At 37.4% G+C, this 16,612-nt stretch overlaps 1 protein-coding gene across 1 annotated transcript in view; it reads left to right on the top strand.

Annotated features, from left to right (window-relative positions):
• The window catches only part of FARSB (phenylalanyl-tRNA synthetase subunit beta), an 84,330-nt gene that overhangs the window by 13,572 nt on the left and 54,146 nt on the right, over positions 1–16,612 (top strand). The window contains exons 4-10 of the mRNA XM_003272421.3: positions 1,612–1,681; positions 2,714–2,829; positions 7,474–7,624; positions 8,701–8,809; positions 10,309–10,379; positions 11,810–11,871; positions 13,099–13,150. Of these exons, the coding sequence (XP_003272469.1) occupies positions 1,612–1,681; positions 2,714–2,829; positions 7,474–7,624; positions 8,701–8,809; positions 10,309–10,379; positions 11,810–11,871; positions 13,099–13,150 (631 nt within the window). The remainder of the gene's footprint in view (positions 1–1,611; positions 1,682–2,713; positions 2,830–7,473; positions 7,625–8,700; positions 8,810–10,308; positions 10,380–11,809; positions 11,872–13,098; positions 13,151–16,612) is intronic.

The following is a 16,612-nucleotide window of genomic DNA, read 5'->3' as shown; positions in this document are numbered from 1 at the left end:
GAGGAGATGGAGAGCTAGCAATACCCTTATATTTGAGTTCTAAGGAAGCTCAGGAGTGAAGCCTCCTAACTGGAAAACCAAAGATCTTATGACGGCTCTGTGATCTTGGGCAAGTTAGTTGGCCCCTCTAGTTTCAATTTCCTAATCTATAATGAAGATTTATAAGGCCCCATCCAGCTTTTCATTTAATAAAGATAGAGGGGCTGGACATGGTGGCTCATGCCCGTAATCCCAGCACTTCGGGAGGCCGAGGCTGGTGAATCACTTGAGGTCAGGAGTTCAAGACCAGCTGGGCCAACATGGTGAAACCCCGTCTCTACTAAAAATACGAAAATTAGCCAGGCATAGTGGCATGCCCCTGTAATCCCAGCTACTCAAGAGGCTGAGGCACAGAATTGTTTGAACCCGGGAGGTGGAGGTTGCAGTGAGTCGAGATTTGCACCACTGCACTCCAGCCTGGGCAGCAGAGGGAGACTCCGTTTCAAAAAAAAAAAAAGAAAGAAAGATAGAAGGTAACGAATATATAGAGTGAAAAAAATAAACAGCTATTAAAAATTAATTGTTTTTGTTTTTGATTACTTCTACGTTATCTGGTCAGCTGCAAAAGAATAAGAGTTCTAACTTAGAACTCTTATTAGATTTCTAGTAATCTAGATTCTGAAATTATGAGAGTTTAGGTGAGTGATGGGTATTGGTGAAATGATGATAATTAGGCATTAGGTTAAGGATAGTTAAAATTTTAGAGTTGACCCAGTTGGTTTCCTGCAGGACAATGAGATGCTTTTATTTTAGGATCGAGGATAACTCCTAAGAGTTTGTTTCTCAAACTCCCAATGAGTTTGTTTCTCAAATCTGTATTTTTACCAGTCACCTTGTGATTTTTATGATCAGACAGAATTAGGAAAGCAACTTAAAATGTTTTCTACTTAAAGTGAGTCCATGGACCAGCAGCATCTGAATCACCTGAGAACTTACTAGAAATGCACTCTTAGTCGCCACCCAACACCTATTAATCAGAATCTGTGGTTTAACAAACTCCCCAGTTGATTGTAAGCACATTGAAATTTGAGAAGCACTGCCTTAAAACAGTAGTTCCCAACTTCTCCCTGTGATAAGAGTTCCCTAGAGATGCCTTCAAAATGCACTATTTACCAAATCTTTGTCTTGACTTATTTTATTCAGTAGGGCCAGATGGAACCAGGGAATCTGTATTTTCCATAAGCTGTTTTTTCCTAGAAGCTCAGAATCTCATGGTTAGAATAACTATCATAACTTAAAGGTTATCTAATCCAGTCCCTCAGCTGATGTTGAAATGCTCCTTAAACAATTGCTCAGTTAACGGTTTGTAGCCTCTGCTGGGATGCTAGCGATAGGAAATACATTATTATGAAGCATCCTGTGTCATTTTTGGACAATTTTAAATGTTAAAAAGTTTGTTAGTTTTTTTTTTTTTTTTTTTTTTTTTTTAGTGTTCAGCCAAAATTTGACTTGCTATAACTCAACCCATTGCCCTAATTCATTTTGTATACTTCGTACATACAGCATAGAATGTAATTATTTTATATAATGTCTTGATTAATTATAAGTAAATTCATTTAAATATTATTTTAGGATAAAGGCTCCAGTGTATAAGCGGGTAATGCCTGATGGAAAAATCCAGAAATTGATTATCACAGAAGAGGTAATAAGGATAAATTCTTATTTTTCTTTTAAAAAGTTTCTTTTGTACATGTCTGTATAAAGTGGGGAGGATAAAGAAACAAAGCTTACTCTTTTTGTTTTTTTTGAGACAGGGTCTGGCTCTTTTGCCCAGGCGGGAGTGCAGTGGTACAGTCTTGGCTCACTGCAACCTCTGCTTCCCAGGCTCAAGTGATCCTCCTACCTCAGCCTCCTGAGTATTTGGGAGTACAGGCACACGCCACCACACCCGACTAATTTTTTGTATTTTTTTAGAAATGGGGTTTCACCATGTTGTCCAGGCTGGTCTCAAATTCCTGAGCTCAAAGGATCCTTCCCCTGCAGCCTCTTGAGTATTTGGGAGTACAGGCACACACCACCACACCTGGCTAATTTTTTGTATTTTTTAGAAATGGGGTTTCACCATGTTGCCCAGGCTGGTCTCAAATTCCTGAGCTCAAAGGATCCTTCCCCTACAGCCTCTAAAGTGCTGGGATTACAGCTGTGAGCCTCTGTGCCTGATCCAAAGCTTACCCTTCTAAAAAATGTGATTTTCTTTGATCATTTGCTAAAATGAGTATATACTTAGCCCCTAGCCCTTAAAAAAACATTTTTTTTTAACCTAGGAATGAAAAAGAACAAAGCCTCTGCTTTCCATAAATAATTTTGGATAATAATATCCAATGCATATTTAAAACGCATTTGAGATATAATTGTTTAAATGTGGAACATCAATGAAATTTTAAAAGATTTTAAACTTTTCAGAGGGGTTGTTTGGTAAATGTATGAATTATGAGCAAACTTTTTCTCAATTATTTAATACATTTTCAGAAATCTTACTGAAATATAAATTCTGTGAAGGTAGTGACTTTTTCTGTTGTTTACCACTTTATTACTTGTTGACTGAATAAATTAATGTATACTTGTTTGAATGAAAATGTATGCCAGTGGCAAGAGTGCAGCTGCCTTCCTATTACAAGATATTACAAAGAAAAGCCTTACTGTTTGCTATCTTTAATGATATTATGAATTTCAGACAGCTAAGATACGTCCTTTTGCGGTAGCAGCAGTTCTCCGTAATATAAAGTTTACTAAAGATCGATATGACAGCTTCATTGAACTTCAGGAGAAATTACATCAGAATATTTGCAGGTTTGTGGTTGCATTTTCTTTCTTCCTTGCCTCCCCCTTTCCCTCTGTCTCCCTATCTCTTTTCTATCCTGATCCCTTTCCCTCTTCTCTCTTGCCACTTCTGCCCTCTTTCTCTCTCTCTCTCCTTCCTTTCTTCCTCTGCAGATTTTTTTACAAAGCATTTCTAAATCAATAGTATGCGACAGAATATGAGAATTTCATTTTGCTTTACCAGATACCTTTTACTGCTTGTAAATGCCATATGCATGGAGAAACAGGAGATATATTTTGAATACTGTATAGAGAAGAATTATCTAGTCCTAGAGACTTCCCTGCTTTTTGTTGTTGTTGTTTTGGTTCAGATCAGCCGTGGATAATACTACTAAGTATAAACCATGGTAATGAAGTTTGATATATCATTTTTAAAATGGAAATAACATTTTGGCTTATTCTCACTTTTTGAGTGAGAGTAATTATAAATTGACAGAACTTGAGTTTAAATGACTAAATTTTACTTATTCAGTCTTTACATTGCTATGCATAATTTCCTGCACAGCTCCCTTTAGGGCAATAATCTTCACATCTGTATAATTTCTGAACTCTTAAAGGTCAGTGAAGGTAGCAATGGGAATCCTTGAACAAATTTAAGTATTTCAAAATCCTAATGGAAACTGTATACTTACTGATGATGAGAAACATCAGACTTTAGCTAACATATTAAGCTTATTTGTGTTGGTTCTGAAATAGATCAGCATAAGTTACTGCATGTTGATCCAAAGGTATGATTGATAGTTATATATGTCTCAAATAAAAATAGAGAAAGAATTTTTATTTATTTATTTTTGTGTGTGAGATCTGCTGCAGTTATTTGCTAATAATTGTAGTTTACTAAACTGTAGAGCCTGGGAGGGGTTTATGTGTATGGGATGGGCTAGGGACAGGATAGAGGGAGAACCGTAGACATTTTCTGCTATGGTGAAAAACATCTTTGTGCATGTGGTAGTAGCAACATTTTTTTTCAGATTCCAAATAACGTTTATTCCCAGTCCTTGTATATAAAATAGTTTATATGTCAGCTTGTTAATATGTCATTATTAAGCAAAACAATAACAATTTAAATATAATTTCAAAATTAAGAACAAAACACAAGATTTCCGACAAGTATAGGTATAACTTAAGTGGTTGAGCCAGATTATCTGCTCTGGCTCTATTATCTGTTTATTTTAAGAAGCTATTTTAATCTAAACAGACATTTTCTTACTTAATTTAACTTTAAGCTCTGTTTCATTTGGTATTTCTGGAAATCATGAGCTTTTTCTAAGGGGAAGAATTGAACACATCCTAATACTTTGGTGTGCCAGAGTTCTTTTCTGTCAGTAAATCCTAATTAACCTCTCTAATGAGCTTTGGAAGTTTATGTATTTCAAGGAATATATCGATATTGTCTAAGTTATTAAATTTATTGACAAAGTTGTTCATAATGTTTCTTTATTATCCTTTTTAATATCTGTGGTATCTGTAGTGATGTCACCTCTTTCATTCCTCTGTCTTCTCTCTTTTTTTTTCCTTTGATCAGTGTGGCTAGAGGTTTATCAGTTTTATTGATCTTTTTGTTTGTTTGTTTTGAGACAGGGTTTTTCTCTGTTGTCCAGGCTGGAGTCCAGTGGCATGATCATCTCATTGTAACTTCAGAACTCCTGTGCTGAAGTGATCCTCCTGCCTCAGCTTCCTAAGTAGCTGGAACTACAAGCATGAGCCACCACACCTGGCTAATTTTTAAATTTTTTTGTAGAGATGGGGGTCTTGCTTTGTTGTCCAGGCTGGCCTTACAGGCTTCAAGTGATCCTCCTGTTTCAGCCCCCCAAAGTGCTGGGGTTACAGGCATGAACCACTCATTTTATTGATCTTTCAAATAATGAACTTTTGGTTTCATTGATTCTTCTCTTATTTTTTCCTCTATTTTTATTGATTAAGCCTCTTTTTTAGGCTAATTAGTCCCTACTGCTGAGGCAAGACCCTTTTGCCTACTATATCCATTGTTACGTGAGCAGTGAAGTTTTAGTCTGTGTGAGCGTGGAGCACTGTTTCCTCTAATTCCCTTGAGTAATTCTCTCCTGACCTTGGGTGATTTTCTCAGCTGCATGTTCTGATCAATACTGAACTCACCAGTATTCCAGCGGGACCCTCTGCATATCTTCAGAGTTCTCTCTCTGTGTAGCTCTCTGGTTTTCTCTGGGACTCTGCCCACCTTGGCCTCCCCAAACCCTCAGCTATGTCTCTTGTCTCAGGGAGTCTCCTGGGCTCCACTGGGCGCCCTTTCCTGCCCTATAGTCAGGGCTCACCTCACTTGTTTCCTGTGTCTCAGGGATTGCTGCCCTTCATTGCCTGCTGTTAGGTGCCATAAAACTATTGCTCCATATATTTTGCTCTTCGGTTGTTTCAGGCAAGAGTAAATCTAGTGTGTTACTCTGTCTTGGTTTGAAGTGCCTAGTGAGTCTTTTACTTCAGTTATTTTACTTTTCATCTCTGCAATCCACTGACTTAAAAAAATAGTCCCTTCTTTTCTGCAGATATTTCCTTGTCTATTTATTATGTGTATGTTCTTCCATAATTCTTGAACATTTTTTAGTAGCAGCTTTAAAATCTATGTGGCAGTATCAGAATCTGGGGCATCTTAACGTTGGTTTCTATGGACTGGTTTTGTCTGGAGTAAGAGTCATGTCTTCCATATTTCTTCTCATGTTCATTGCCTTTTGATGCATATAGAATATCATATTAGGGAAGAGTCTTGACTTTGCTATGTTTCTCTGAAGAGTGGTTTTTGTTCTTTCAGGCAAAGACTTGAATACTTAGCTAGATTCAGACTCAGCAGTGGTTCAGTTTTCTGCTCCGTTCTTTCAGCTTTCAGTTGCTGCTCTTTTATAGCAAGACTTTGAAATTTTTATCATTATGTCAGATAAAATCTTGATTTCTGAATATTTTTAGTTTTTTCATATCTTACTATATTTGGAATGTTAATCTTTTTACTGTATATATGTTGTAAACCTTTTTTTGTGTTTTTTGACTTTTAGTTTCTTTTGGACATGTAAGGTTTTTAATTTGGGTATAGTTATCTGTCTTCCTGTATGACTTTTAGATTTTATGACCTACTTAAGAAGTGGTGTCCTGGAAGTCGACTCTACAGTTTTAAGCATTTTTTTTTTTTTTTGAGACGGAGTCTCGCACTCTCCCCTAGGCTGGAATGCGGTGGTGCCATCTCGGCTCACTGCAAGCTCCGCCTCCTGGGTTCATGCCATTCTCATGCCTCAGCCTCCCGAGTAGCTGGGACTACAGGTGCCAGCCAACCACACCCAGCTAATTTTTTGTATTTTTAGTAGAGACGGTGTTTCACCATGTTAGCCAGGATGGTCTTGATCTCCTGACCTTGTGATCTGCCTGCCTCAGCCTCCCAAAGTGCTGGGATTATAGGCATGAGCCACCGCACCTGGCCTAAGCACGTTCTTCTATATTTTCTTATCTTTTTTTTTTTTTTTTTTTTTGAGACAGAGTCTTACCCTATTGCCCAGGCTGGACTACAGTAGTGCAATCACAGCTCACTATAGCCTTGACCTTCCTGGCTCAAGTGATCCTCCTACCTCAGCCTCCCAAGTAGCTGAGACCACAAGTGTTTGGCACCATAGCCAGCTAATTTTTACATTTTTTGTGGAGTTGGGGTCTCACCATGTTGCCCAGGCTGGTCTTGAACTCTTGGGTTCAAGCAGTCTTCCTGCCTTGGCCTCCCAAAGTGTTGAGATTTCAGGCGTGTGCCACCTCACCTGTCCTCTATATTTTCTTTGAATAATTTTTATGGTGTCTTTTGTATGTGGCCTGTATGTTTTTGTCTTTAGCTTTTCAAAATGCTTAGGTCTTTGATTCATCTGGAGTTATGTTTTTTTGTTGCTGATTTGAAGTTGAAATTTTGGTGATGTTTTGAGGTACTGTTTTAGGATTAAGGGACCAATATTAATATCTAAGAAAACAGACTTTCTTACCTGTGCATTTGTCAATTATTAATTTACCTAAATTTATCTAACCATGTATATTTTATCCTATGATAGTTCTGGGTTTATTATCTTCTGTAAGCATATGACTAATTGAGTAAAGTAGCACTCCCTTATTGCCTATTAGCAGTTCTTTTTAACCCTATTTATTAAAGTTGTAGTTCACCAGTCCTGCAGTCCTAGAAGTTGACCAAAATTTAATATTAAGCATTTTAAACTGATTTAGTGCACATACATTTTAAACTAAAGAATGTTAAGAACACAAATTTTGACCACGTTCCTCTCTTCAAATTGACTGTTAGAAAGCCAAACTTGTGACCTTTCCTGGTAAGACTTAGGCCTTTAGATTCTAATTCAGAATTAACATTTCCTGAAATCATGTATTTCAGGTAGTTTTGTGATTTCTCAGTACTCTTAATGGTTGTGAGAATTTGTTCATTATATGCCACTAATGATGCCATGTAGTACCAATATGCAGTTTCAGGGAAGTATCTGAAATAATTAAAAAAAATATGTAGTGTATGTTTATGTTATCTTTAGAATTTCGGCTTTAGAATATTCAAATCTGTCTCATTCTCCTCCTTTCCTTTCCTCCCTCCTTCTCCCTCACCCTCTCAACAATTAGGAAAAGAGCACTGGTTGCCATTGGTACCCATGATTTGGACACTTTGTCAGGCCCATTTACTTATACTGCAAAGCGTCCTTCAGATATCAAATTCAAACCTCTAAATAAGACCAAGGAGTATACAGCCTGTGAACTGATGAACATGTACAAGGTAAATACTCTTTTTGATTATGCAGCAGCTTTGCAAAAATCATGAAATTCCATCAAAGTCAAGCCTCGCAACTAGGGAAATGTAATCAATACTTTTAAAAAATAGCTGTGTCTGGGCTCCAACCTAGAGACAGTGATTCATCTGATCCAGAGTGGGACCTGAACATAGTTTTATTTTATTTATTATTAAATTTTTAACCTCTGATATGATTTCATTGTACTGCTAGGATTGAGAACCACTGAAGTAGACCATACCACATTGTAATCTTCAATTGAAACTCATGCAAGTATAAAGAACAGTAAAACTTAGCTAGTGTTTTTTGTGGGAGATACTGTTACAAGCTGTCTATCTCCCATTATTTAAAAGTCCAGCAGCAAAAATGAATTCAGTAGTCAGTGTGGATTGTATTTAACAAGTAGAAAAAATAGGTGTCATTTAGAAAAAACAGGGTCATCCTTGCCCTGATTTGCAAGTGACTTCTTTGTATTTATCTAAATAGTTTTGTCATGGTTTATGTTTCCTTTGAAATGATTCAGGCATACCAGTGCAAATCTGTTTTCACTCTTGAGAAATGACTCAATTGTGTTCATTGAATATTGGAATATTAATTTATATTAGAAAATCTTATAAATTTAGAGCTTTCTTTAATTTGGGTCTGTTTTAATGTTTTTCTGACTTTTCCCCTCTTTTTTTTTTTTTTTTGAGACGGAGTTTCACTCTTGTTGCCCGGGCTGGAGTGCAATGGCGCAATCTCAGCTCACCGCAACCTCCGCCTCCCGGGTTCAAGTGATCCTCCTGCCTCAGCCTCCCGAGTAGCTGGGATTACAGGCATGTGCCACCACACCTGGCTAATTTTGTATTTTTAGTAGAGATGGGGTTTTTCCATGTTGGTCAGGCTGGTCTCGAACTCCCAACCTCAGGTGATCCACCGGCCTCAGCCTCTCAAAGTGCTGGGATTACAGGCATGAGCCACCACACCTGGCGTTCTCTTCTTTTTTAATATTAGGTCAGTATGTGAACTATAGTGATAGAAATAAAAAAAAAAACTACTTTTATTTGACTTAATTTGTTTTCAGACTGACAATCACCTGAAACATTATTTACATATCATTGAAAACAAACCCCTGTATCCAGTTATCTATGATAGCAATGGTGTCGTCCTTTCAATGCCTCCCATCATCAATGGTGAGTTATTTTATAAGCATCACAGATCTTTGCTGTTTCCTTTTAATCTTCAGCATTTCTGTAGAATTCTCAATAGACTTGGCTGAATCAAATTCAAATAACTCATAATCTGAGTATCTCAGGTCTTTTGTAGATTCTAATCATTCTTTTCATTCATTTATTCAACAACATTTTATTGGTGATTCTTATGTAACTTATGTTCATACATTTATAAATATTTTCTGATGCTAGGTTTGGGTTCTGTTATATTTCTTCAAAGGTTATTGATGTTTTGGTTTTAGCAGGTAATTCACTTGGTTAAACTCAAAGTCAAACTCTGTCATGTCTGTAGTTTTTTTTCTTTTTTCTTTTTTTTTTTTTTTTGAGACAGGCTCTTGCTCTGTCACCCAGGCTGGAGTGCAGTGGTGCAGTCATGGCTCACTGCAGCCTTAAACTCCTGGGCTCAAGTGATTCTCCCACCTTGGCCTCCCAAAGCCCTGGGATTATAGATGTGAGCTGCCATGCCTGGCCTTGCCTAGTTATATAGTTAAACAAAAACTTTTAATTTAAATTTTGCCCTCTTAATTCCTTTCTGAAGGCTATTTTTATGAGGCAGTTTGAATGTGTTTACAAAACTTAATGATGTCTGAGACATAGATGTTTGCCTTTCTGGAGGTAAGAAGGAGGCTTAGCTAATTTGCTATGAGAAAGAGAAGCTTCTTCTCAAGATCTTGGACCCTAGTAGTTACAGTGGTTAAGAACATGGGCCCCAGAGTTAACCAGATCTAGACCCAAATCCTAGCCTTGCTGCTCGTGATCATGGTCAAATAGTTTAATCTCTCTGAACTTAGTTTCTTGCCAGTAATTACATCATGGGATTGTGGTAAAGATTAGAGGAGACAACCTATGTTAAGTGCTTGGCATAGCACCTGACACACTGTATGCATTCAGTAAAGGCCTGTTAATTATTTTATTTTTATTTGTCAACTTGCAGTAGGAGCTTTAAATAAAAGTTGTTTATCCCTTTGCTCTTAAGGTGTTAGGGTTTTTTGGTTTTGTTTTTTTTTTTAAGACAGAGATTTGCTCTTGTTGCCCAGGCTGGGGTGCAATGGCACAAGAGTGTGCCATTGCACCATGTTGTGCCATTGCACCATGTCGTGCCATTGCACCATCTCGGCTCACCGCAACCTCTACCTCCCGGGTTCAAGCGATTCTCCTGCCTCAGCCTCCCAAGTAGCTGGGATTACAGGCATGTGCCACTATGCCTGGCTAATTTTGTATTTTTAGTAGAGAAGGGGTTTCTCCATGTTGGTTAGGCTGGTCTTGAACTCCTGACCTCAGGTGATCCGCCCATTTCGGCCTCCCAAAGTGCTGGGATTACAGGTGTGAGCCACCGCCCCTGGCCAAGGTGTTAGTTTTTAATATGTTTTACCTTTAAAATGTAGTTTCTGTTTTGTTGAGCTTAATAGTGCACTTCTATTTCTGAAATTAGTTATTTTGATGTTTTGTGTTCATTGCAGGGGATCATTCCAGAATAACAGTAAATACTAGAAATATTTTTATTGAATGCACAGGAACTGACTTTACTAAGGTAAATAAAACTTTTACTCAATTTTTGTATGATCAGATGGGATAGATTTTATTTCCAGACCAAGACTAAATGGCTAAAATTTAAAATATGTGCAATTTTGTAGGTGGGAACATATTTTAGAAATTTAGACAATTAAAAAGATAGAGATATTCTACACTTTGGTTATGGTGCTTTCATTAATTCGACAAATGTTTAGTGAGCACCCAATGTCTTTCCAGTGCCAAGAATTTAATAATGAGTTACATGTTTCTTCACTTCAAAGAACTCCTAGTGGGAGAGTTAGTCATATACATAACTATAAAACACAAAATGGAATGAGTGCTGTAGCGAAATCCATATGAATTGTTTATCTAGTTGACTTAATTTATATGCGGAGTAATTTGGTACCTTTGTGTACTTGGTAAAATCTTAAAAAAAAAAAAAAAACTGGCATTGAAGAAGCTTTATTTAGTAAATTGATAGATGGTTTATGCCCACAAAATTATCTAGTATATAATTCCTCACCCACTTTTAGTCACTTCATCTATTGGAATGGATTGCTATGAAAGCTTTTTCTATGACATATGACTTCTTTACATATCTTAAATGAAGTGGCAGTTAAACAATTTTAAAAAGGTAACCTCAAATGGCAGGAGAAGGCTGGAGTATAGAAACGGGGCAAATAAATGGTATTCATGTACATCTTATAGGATTAGAGACCATTGTAAGGTACTTTTCTTTATAACTTTTAGGTACTCCTTGCCTTCAGAAATATTGTCAGGGTAGTACAGCTTTTAATATTAATTTTTAAAAAAATTTAATTTGTGCATTTATAGACCTTGAATGTCTTTCCTGAAGCCTGTATATATAGGAGTGAAATAAATATATAAGAGTAAAGCATATATTCCAATAAGGTCACTGTATTTTTTTTCTAAGAATTTTTTTTGAAATAGGAAAATTATTTAACAAATCTATATGGTCTTTACTACATGCCAATGTATTTAATCTTTGTAAGAACCAGACAAGATAGGAATTTTCATTATCTCCTTAACAGGTAAGAAAAGTGGCTTGCCTAGTGTCATACTGTTGGTAAGTGCTTGAGCCAGGATTCAAGCAATCTGGCTTCAGAGACTTAGGAGACTGTTAAGATTTATTCCAGTAATTAGCCGTTTGTCTCTGTTGAAGCCCAGTGAACCTGAGGTTGGGGGTGGGGGAACGAAATGATTTGTCTCAGTCATGGATTATAACTGTCAGAGAACTGCATAAATGCAGAACACCTGAAGATAAGGCTAGGTCTACTCATGTTTTTATTCCACTTCCTTTCTTAAAATGTATATGTGAAGGTCCATTAGATGTTTAAGGACACAATTATATTAAATATTAATTCATTTCCATCTGAGTGAAGAGAATATATTTATAGATTACTATATTTGTTTTTCTTTTCTTTGCAGGCAAAAATAGTTCTTGATATTATTGTCACCATGTTCAGTGAATATTGTGAGAATCAATTTACGTAAGTTCATCCAGCACCTTTACTGATGGCCCATTGTTCTGAAGGCAAGGCTTTGTGCTAAATGTAAAGATAGGCCAGGTGCGGTGGCTCACACCTATAATCCTAGCACTTTGGGAGGCTGAGGCGGGAGGATTGCTTGAGCCCAGGAGTTCAAGACCAGCCTGGGCAACACAAGAAGACGCCACATCTACAAAAAATTAAAAATACTTGGGTTTGGTGGCCTGCGCCTGTAGTCCTAGCTATTGGGGAGACTGAGGCTGCAGGATTGCTTGAGTCTGGGAGGTAGAGGCTGCTGTGAGCTATGTTTGTGCCACTGCACTTGAGACGGGGTCACAGAACGAGACACTGTCTTTAAAAAAATGAATGAATAAACAAATAAATATAAAGATTAAAAATGTGGTTCCTATAACTAGAACATATAATCTGTTCAGGGAGATAAGACATACTCATAAATATTGGATAAAGTCATAAGCGTTAAGTACTTTAAAAAGTTTTGGTGATATTCTGGCTGTTTGTAAGGGCAAGTTACTGCCAGCTGATACAATCTGAGAAGGCTTCATGGAGGCAATGAAATTTAAGCTGTGTTTGGGGATCATTGGATTTGAGAATATATAGATGGAGGAACAGCAAAACAACAGCTAAACAGAGGTAGAGAAGCATATATAAGAGCAAAGCATGTATCCCATATCGGTAAGATTACTGTATTTTTTCCAAAGCATATTTTTAGTTTAAAAAACTATTTAACAAATCTATATGGTCCTTAGTACTAACATCATAGTTTATTCTAGAATATTAATAAAATTGAAAATAAATATATAACTGTAGAAAGCATGATTGAAATTATATGGGCAGTATCAGTTTTTTTGTCAATTGATTTTCATTTCAGTGATTCTGTCAATTTTATTACATAACACACTGCCCTGGTAAAGCCTAGAATGTGTGTGTTAATATTGGCAAGGAGTCCCTGTAGGATGCATGCTTTGCAGTACTGGAAAATAAACCTTTCAAGTAGGTGGTGCCTGAAAAGGACATCAGAGCCCTAGGAGATGAAACAGTAGAGTAATATTGTTTACAGCAAGATCCATCCAAACAGTGTGGGAATGCGATAGATGGAATGTGTTGAGGCTGTAGTTGTAGCCCAAATGAAAGATTTGATAACCATACACATGTCTGTAATTTATGGCACATTTTTTTCTTAAGTATTTTATTTCTGGCTTTTGTTTTCAGGGTCGAAGCTGCTGAAGTGGTTTTTCCTAATGGAAAATCACATACCTTTCCAGTAAGTGCTTAAGAAATGACTTCATGATTATGACAACAATGCTAATAATAATGGCTAGAGCACTCATGTTCTGTCTGTCTATCCATCCCCTACCTACCCACCCGTGTGCCAGGTGCTATACTATGTGCATTACATGGATTTAATCCTCACCATAATCCTGTGAGGGTAGGTGCTATTATTAAGCTTTTTCCAGAGGGAGTCCCTGAGACCTTGAGATGTTCAATACCTTGCTTATTATTTTTAGGTGGTAGAGCTAGGATCTAAATTCAGACAGTTTGACTGCAGCTGTAAACACACAACATTATACAACAATATTGTGTGGTCATAATTCCTATGATTTATTCTCCTATTAACTAGTTAACAGTAGTTTTTTAAAAAATGTTTTTATTCTTTAATTGGCACATAATAATTTTACATATTTATGGGGTACAGTGTGATGTTTCAATACATGTATATAATATGTAATGATCAAATCATGGTAGTTGGCATATCCATCATATCAGACATTTATTATTTTGTTGTGTTGGGAACATTCGTAGTCTGCTCCTCTATATTTGAAAATATACAATAAATTGTTGTTAATTATAGCATCCTACAGTGCTATAGAACAATAGAATTTATTAAATAAGTAATTTGTAGTCTCACTCCTTTTAAGATTACTCAGCCCTCTGAACGTAATTAGTCTGTTCACACTTGAATTAACAGTTGCTGAAGGCCATCACTGTAACTAATAAATAATTTCAAATGTATTATTAAGACTAATTTAGTAGTAAGCACACAGTTTTGTCAAGACATAAGATCTTGGTAAAAAATCTCAACCAGTATTATTCTTGGGGGGTTTTGTCCCCCCCACCCAAGGGACTTGACATAAAGATGACTGTTCTAAAACAACAGTATCACAGTCACTTCATGGTTCTCATTCAGTGAGAGCATTCTTTTTTTTTTTTTTTTTTTTTTTTTTGAGACGGAGTCTGGCTCTCTCACCCAGGCTGGAGTGCAGTGGCGGAATCTCGGCTCTCTGCAAGCTCCACCTCCCGGGTTCACGCCATTCTCCTGGCTCAGCCTCTCTGAGTAGCTGGGACTACAGGCGCCCGCCACCACGCCCGGCTAATTTTTTTGTATCTTTAGTAGAGACGGGGTTTCACCGTGGTCTCGATCTCCTGACCTCGTGATCCGCCCGCCTCGGCCTCCCAAAGTGCTGGGATTACAAGTGTGAGCCACCGTGCCTGGCCAGTGAGAGCATTCTTTGATGAGCTTTTTCTTCCCTTTTGAATCTTTCACTATTCCTTTGTCATTTATGAAGTAAATCACAGCCTGAAATAGTTTCTACTATTTAAATAGCTTTTACAGTAGATGAAACCTGCCAAGATCAAAACCTCCCCACTCTGGAAGACATTAACATTTAGCATCATATTTTATTCTAGAGTGTTAATTATACTTCAAAAGAAACATATAACTGTATGAAGCATAACTGAAATTATATAGGCAATATTAGTTTTTAAAAGTTGATTTGGATTTAAGTATCTATTGTCAGTTAGCTTTTGTTATGTAACAAACTACCCCCAAGACTTAGTGGCTTAAAACAACAACCATTTATTTATCTCATGATTCTTTTGGTCAATAGGATGGTTTTCCTGGTCTGAGCAAGTCTGGCTAATCTCTGCTGGGCTTACCCATATGTGGTCAGTTGACTGGTTGGCTAGCAACTGGATGATCTGGGATGGCCTCACTCATGTCTGCTTCTTGGCAGTGGGGTCAACAACTCACGTGTCCTTCATCATACAGCAGGCTAGCTTGGGCTTTTTGAATTGGGGTTGATTTCAGGGTTCCTAGCAGCAAGAGAGCATGCCCAGTGCCCAGGTATTTTTCAAACATTATTCTGTTGGCCAAAGTCAGTCATTTGGCTAGATTTGACGGGTGGAGAAATAGATGTCATCTCCTGATTGGAAGATTGGCAGTGTCACATTGCAAGGCCGTGGATACAGAGAGGGGAGAAATTTGTGGCCATTTTTGCAGTTTATGACAGTAGCAATTGGGATTAGCTGGAGATAGCTTTTTAGATAGTTTTAAAATAATGCCAGAGAACAGTTTCTTTTTCTTCTTCTTCTTCTTCTTTTTTTTGAGATGGAGTCTCCCTCTGTCGCCCAGGCTGGAGTGCAGTGGCACGATCTCGGCTCACTGCAAGCTCTGCCTCCTGGGTTCACGCCATTCTCCTGCCTTAGCCTCCTGAGTAGCTGGGACTAAAAGCGCCCGTCACCATGCCTGGCTAATATTTTTTTGTATTTTTAGTAGAGATGGGGTTTCACCATGTTAGAGAAAATGGTCTTGATCTTCTGACTTCGTGATCCGCCCGCCTTGGCCTCCCAAAGTGCTGGGATTGCAGGTGTGAGCCACTGCGTCCAGCCTCTTTTCAATATGATGATTTGTCAAGTGTTAATAAAAGTGATTATATATTTTTGGGAAGAAAAGGAGAAATATATTTTAATATTTGGTTCACCTCCTCATATGGATAATCCCTTAAAATAATTTATTTGTAATATAGAGATCTTTTGTAAATTTGAAATGGTGGGCTTTCTGAAAAGGAATACTGCATGAGTGTTTTGGCATTTATTCATTTATTTCCTCCTAAACTTAAATTAGAACACCTTTTCTTAGGGAAGGATCCTCTGGGGGAAACTGATTCTTTCTCACATGAAATAGCATATTTTCTCAAACTCTGAAAATTTTTTTTCTTGTGTTTTGTTATTTCATAGAAAAGAATGAAGTTTTAAAATAAGAGAACTAGAGGAGATAAGTTGTCAGTAGTCAGACTAATGGTTAATGGTGTGTACTTTGGAAATTAGGTTGTCTTAATTTGTTTATTAATTCATTAATTTGTTCATTAGTTACTTCTTTTTTTTTTTTTTTGAGATGGAGTCTCGCTGTGTTACCCAGGCTGGAGTGCAGTGGCGCCATCTCAGCTCACTGCAACCTCCACCTCCTGGGTTCAAGCGATTCTCCTGCCTCAGCCTCCCGAGTAGCTGCGATTACAGGCTCGTGCCACTACGCCTGGCTAATTTTTGTATTTGTAGTAGAGATGGGGTTTCGCTACATTGGCCAGGCTGGTCTTGAACTCCTGACCTCAGGTGATCCACCCGCCTTGGCCTCCCAAAGTGTTGGGATTACAGGCATGAGCCACCACGCCCAGCCATTTGTTACTTCTTGTATGCATGCATTCACTCATTAAATACATATACCAAATGCTTATTATCTCATAATCATTTTCTAAGCACTGGGCATATAGCAGCACTTGGACTTGGCAGTTTACTATTCTGACCTGGAACTAGTTATTCGGCTAAAATTCAAATTCCTTACCTGTCAAATGAGAATACTAATAGCATCTGTTGTGAGGATTAAGTAAGATTATCTTTAAAATGCATCTTGTACTGTTCAGCTCATAATAACTATTTAGGTCATAGTAAC

Source organism: Nomascus leucogenys, chromosome 22a, assembly GCF_006542625.1.
Source record: "Nomascus leucogenys isolate Asia chromosome 22a, Asia_NLE_v1, whole genome shotgun sequence".
Lineage (NCBI taxonomy): Eukaryota > Metazoa > Chordata > Mammalia > Primates > Hylobatidae > Nomascus > Nomascus leucogenys.
This window is presented reverse-complemented; position numbering and strand designations above follow the sequence as displayed.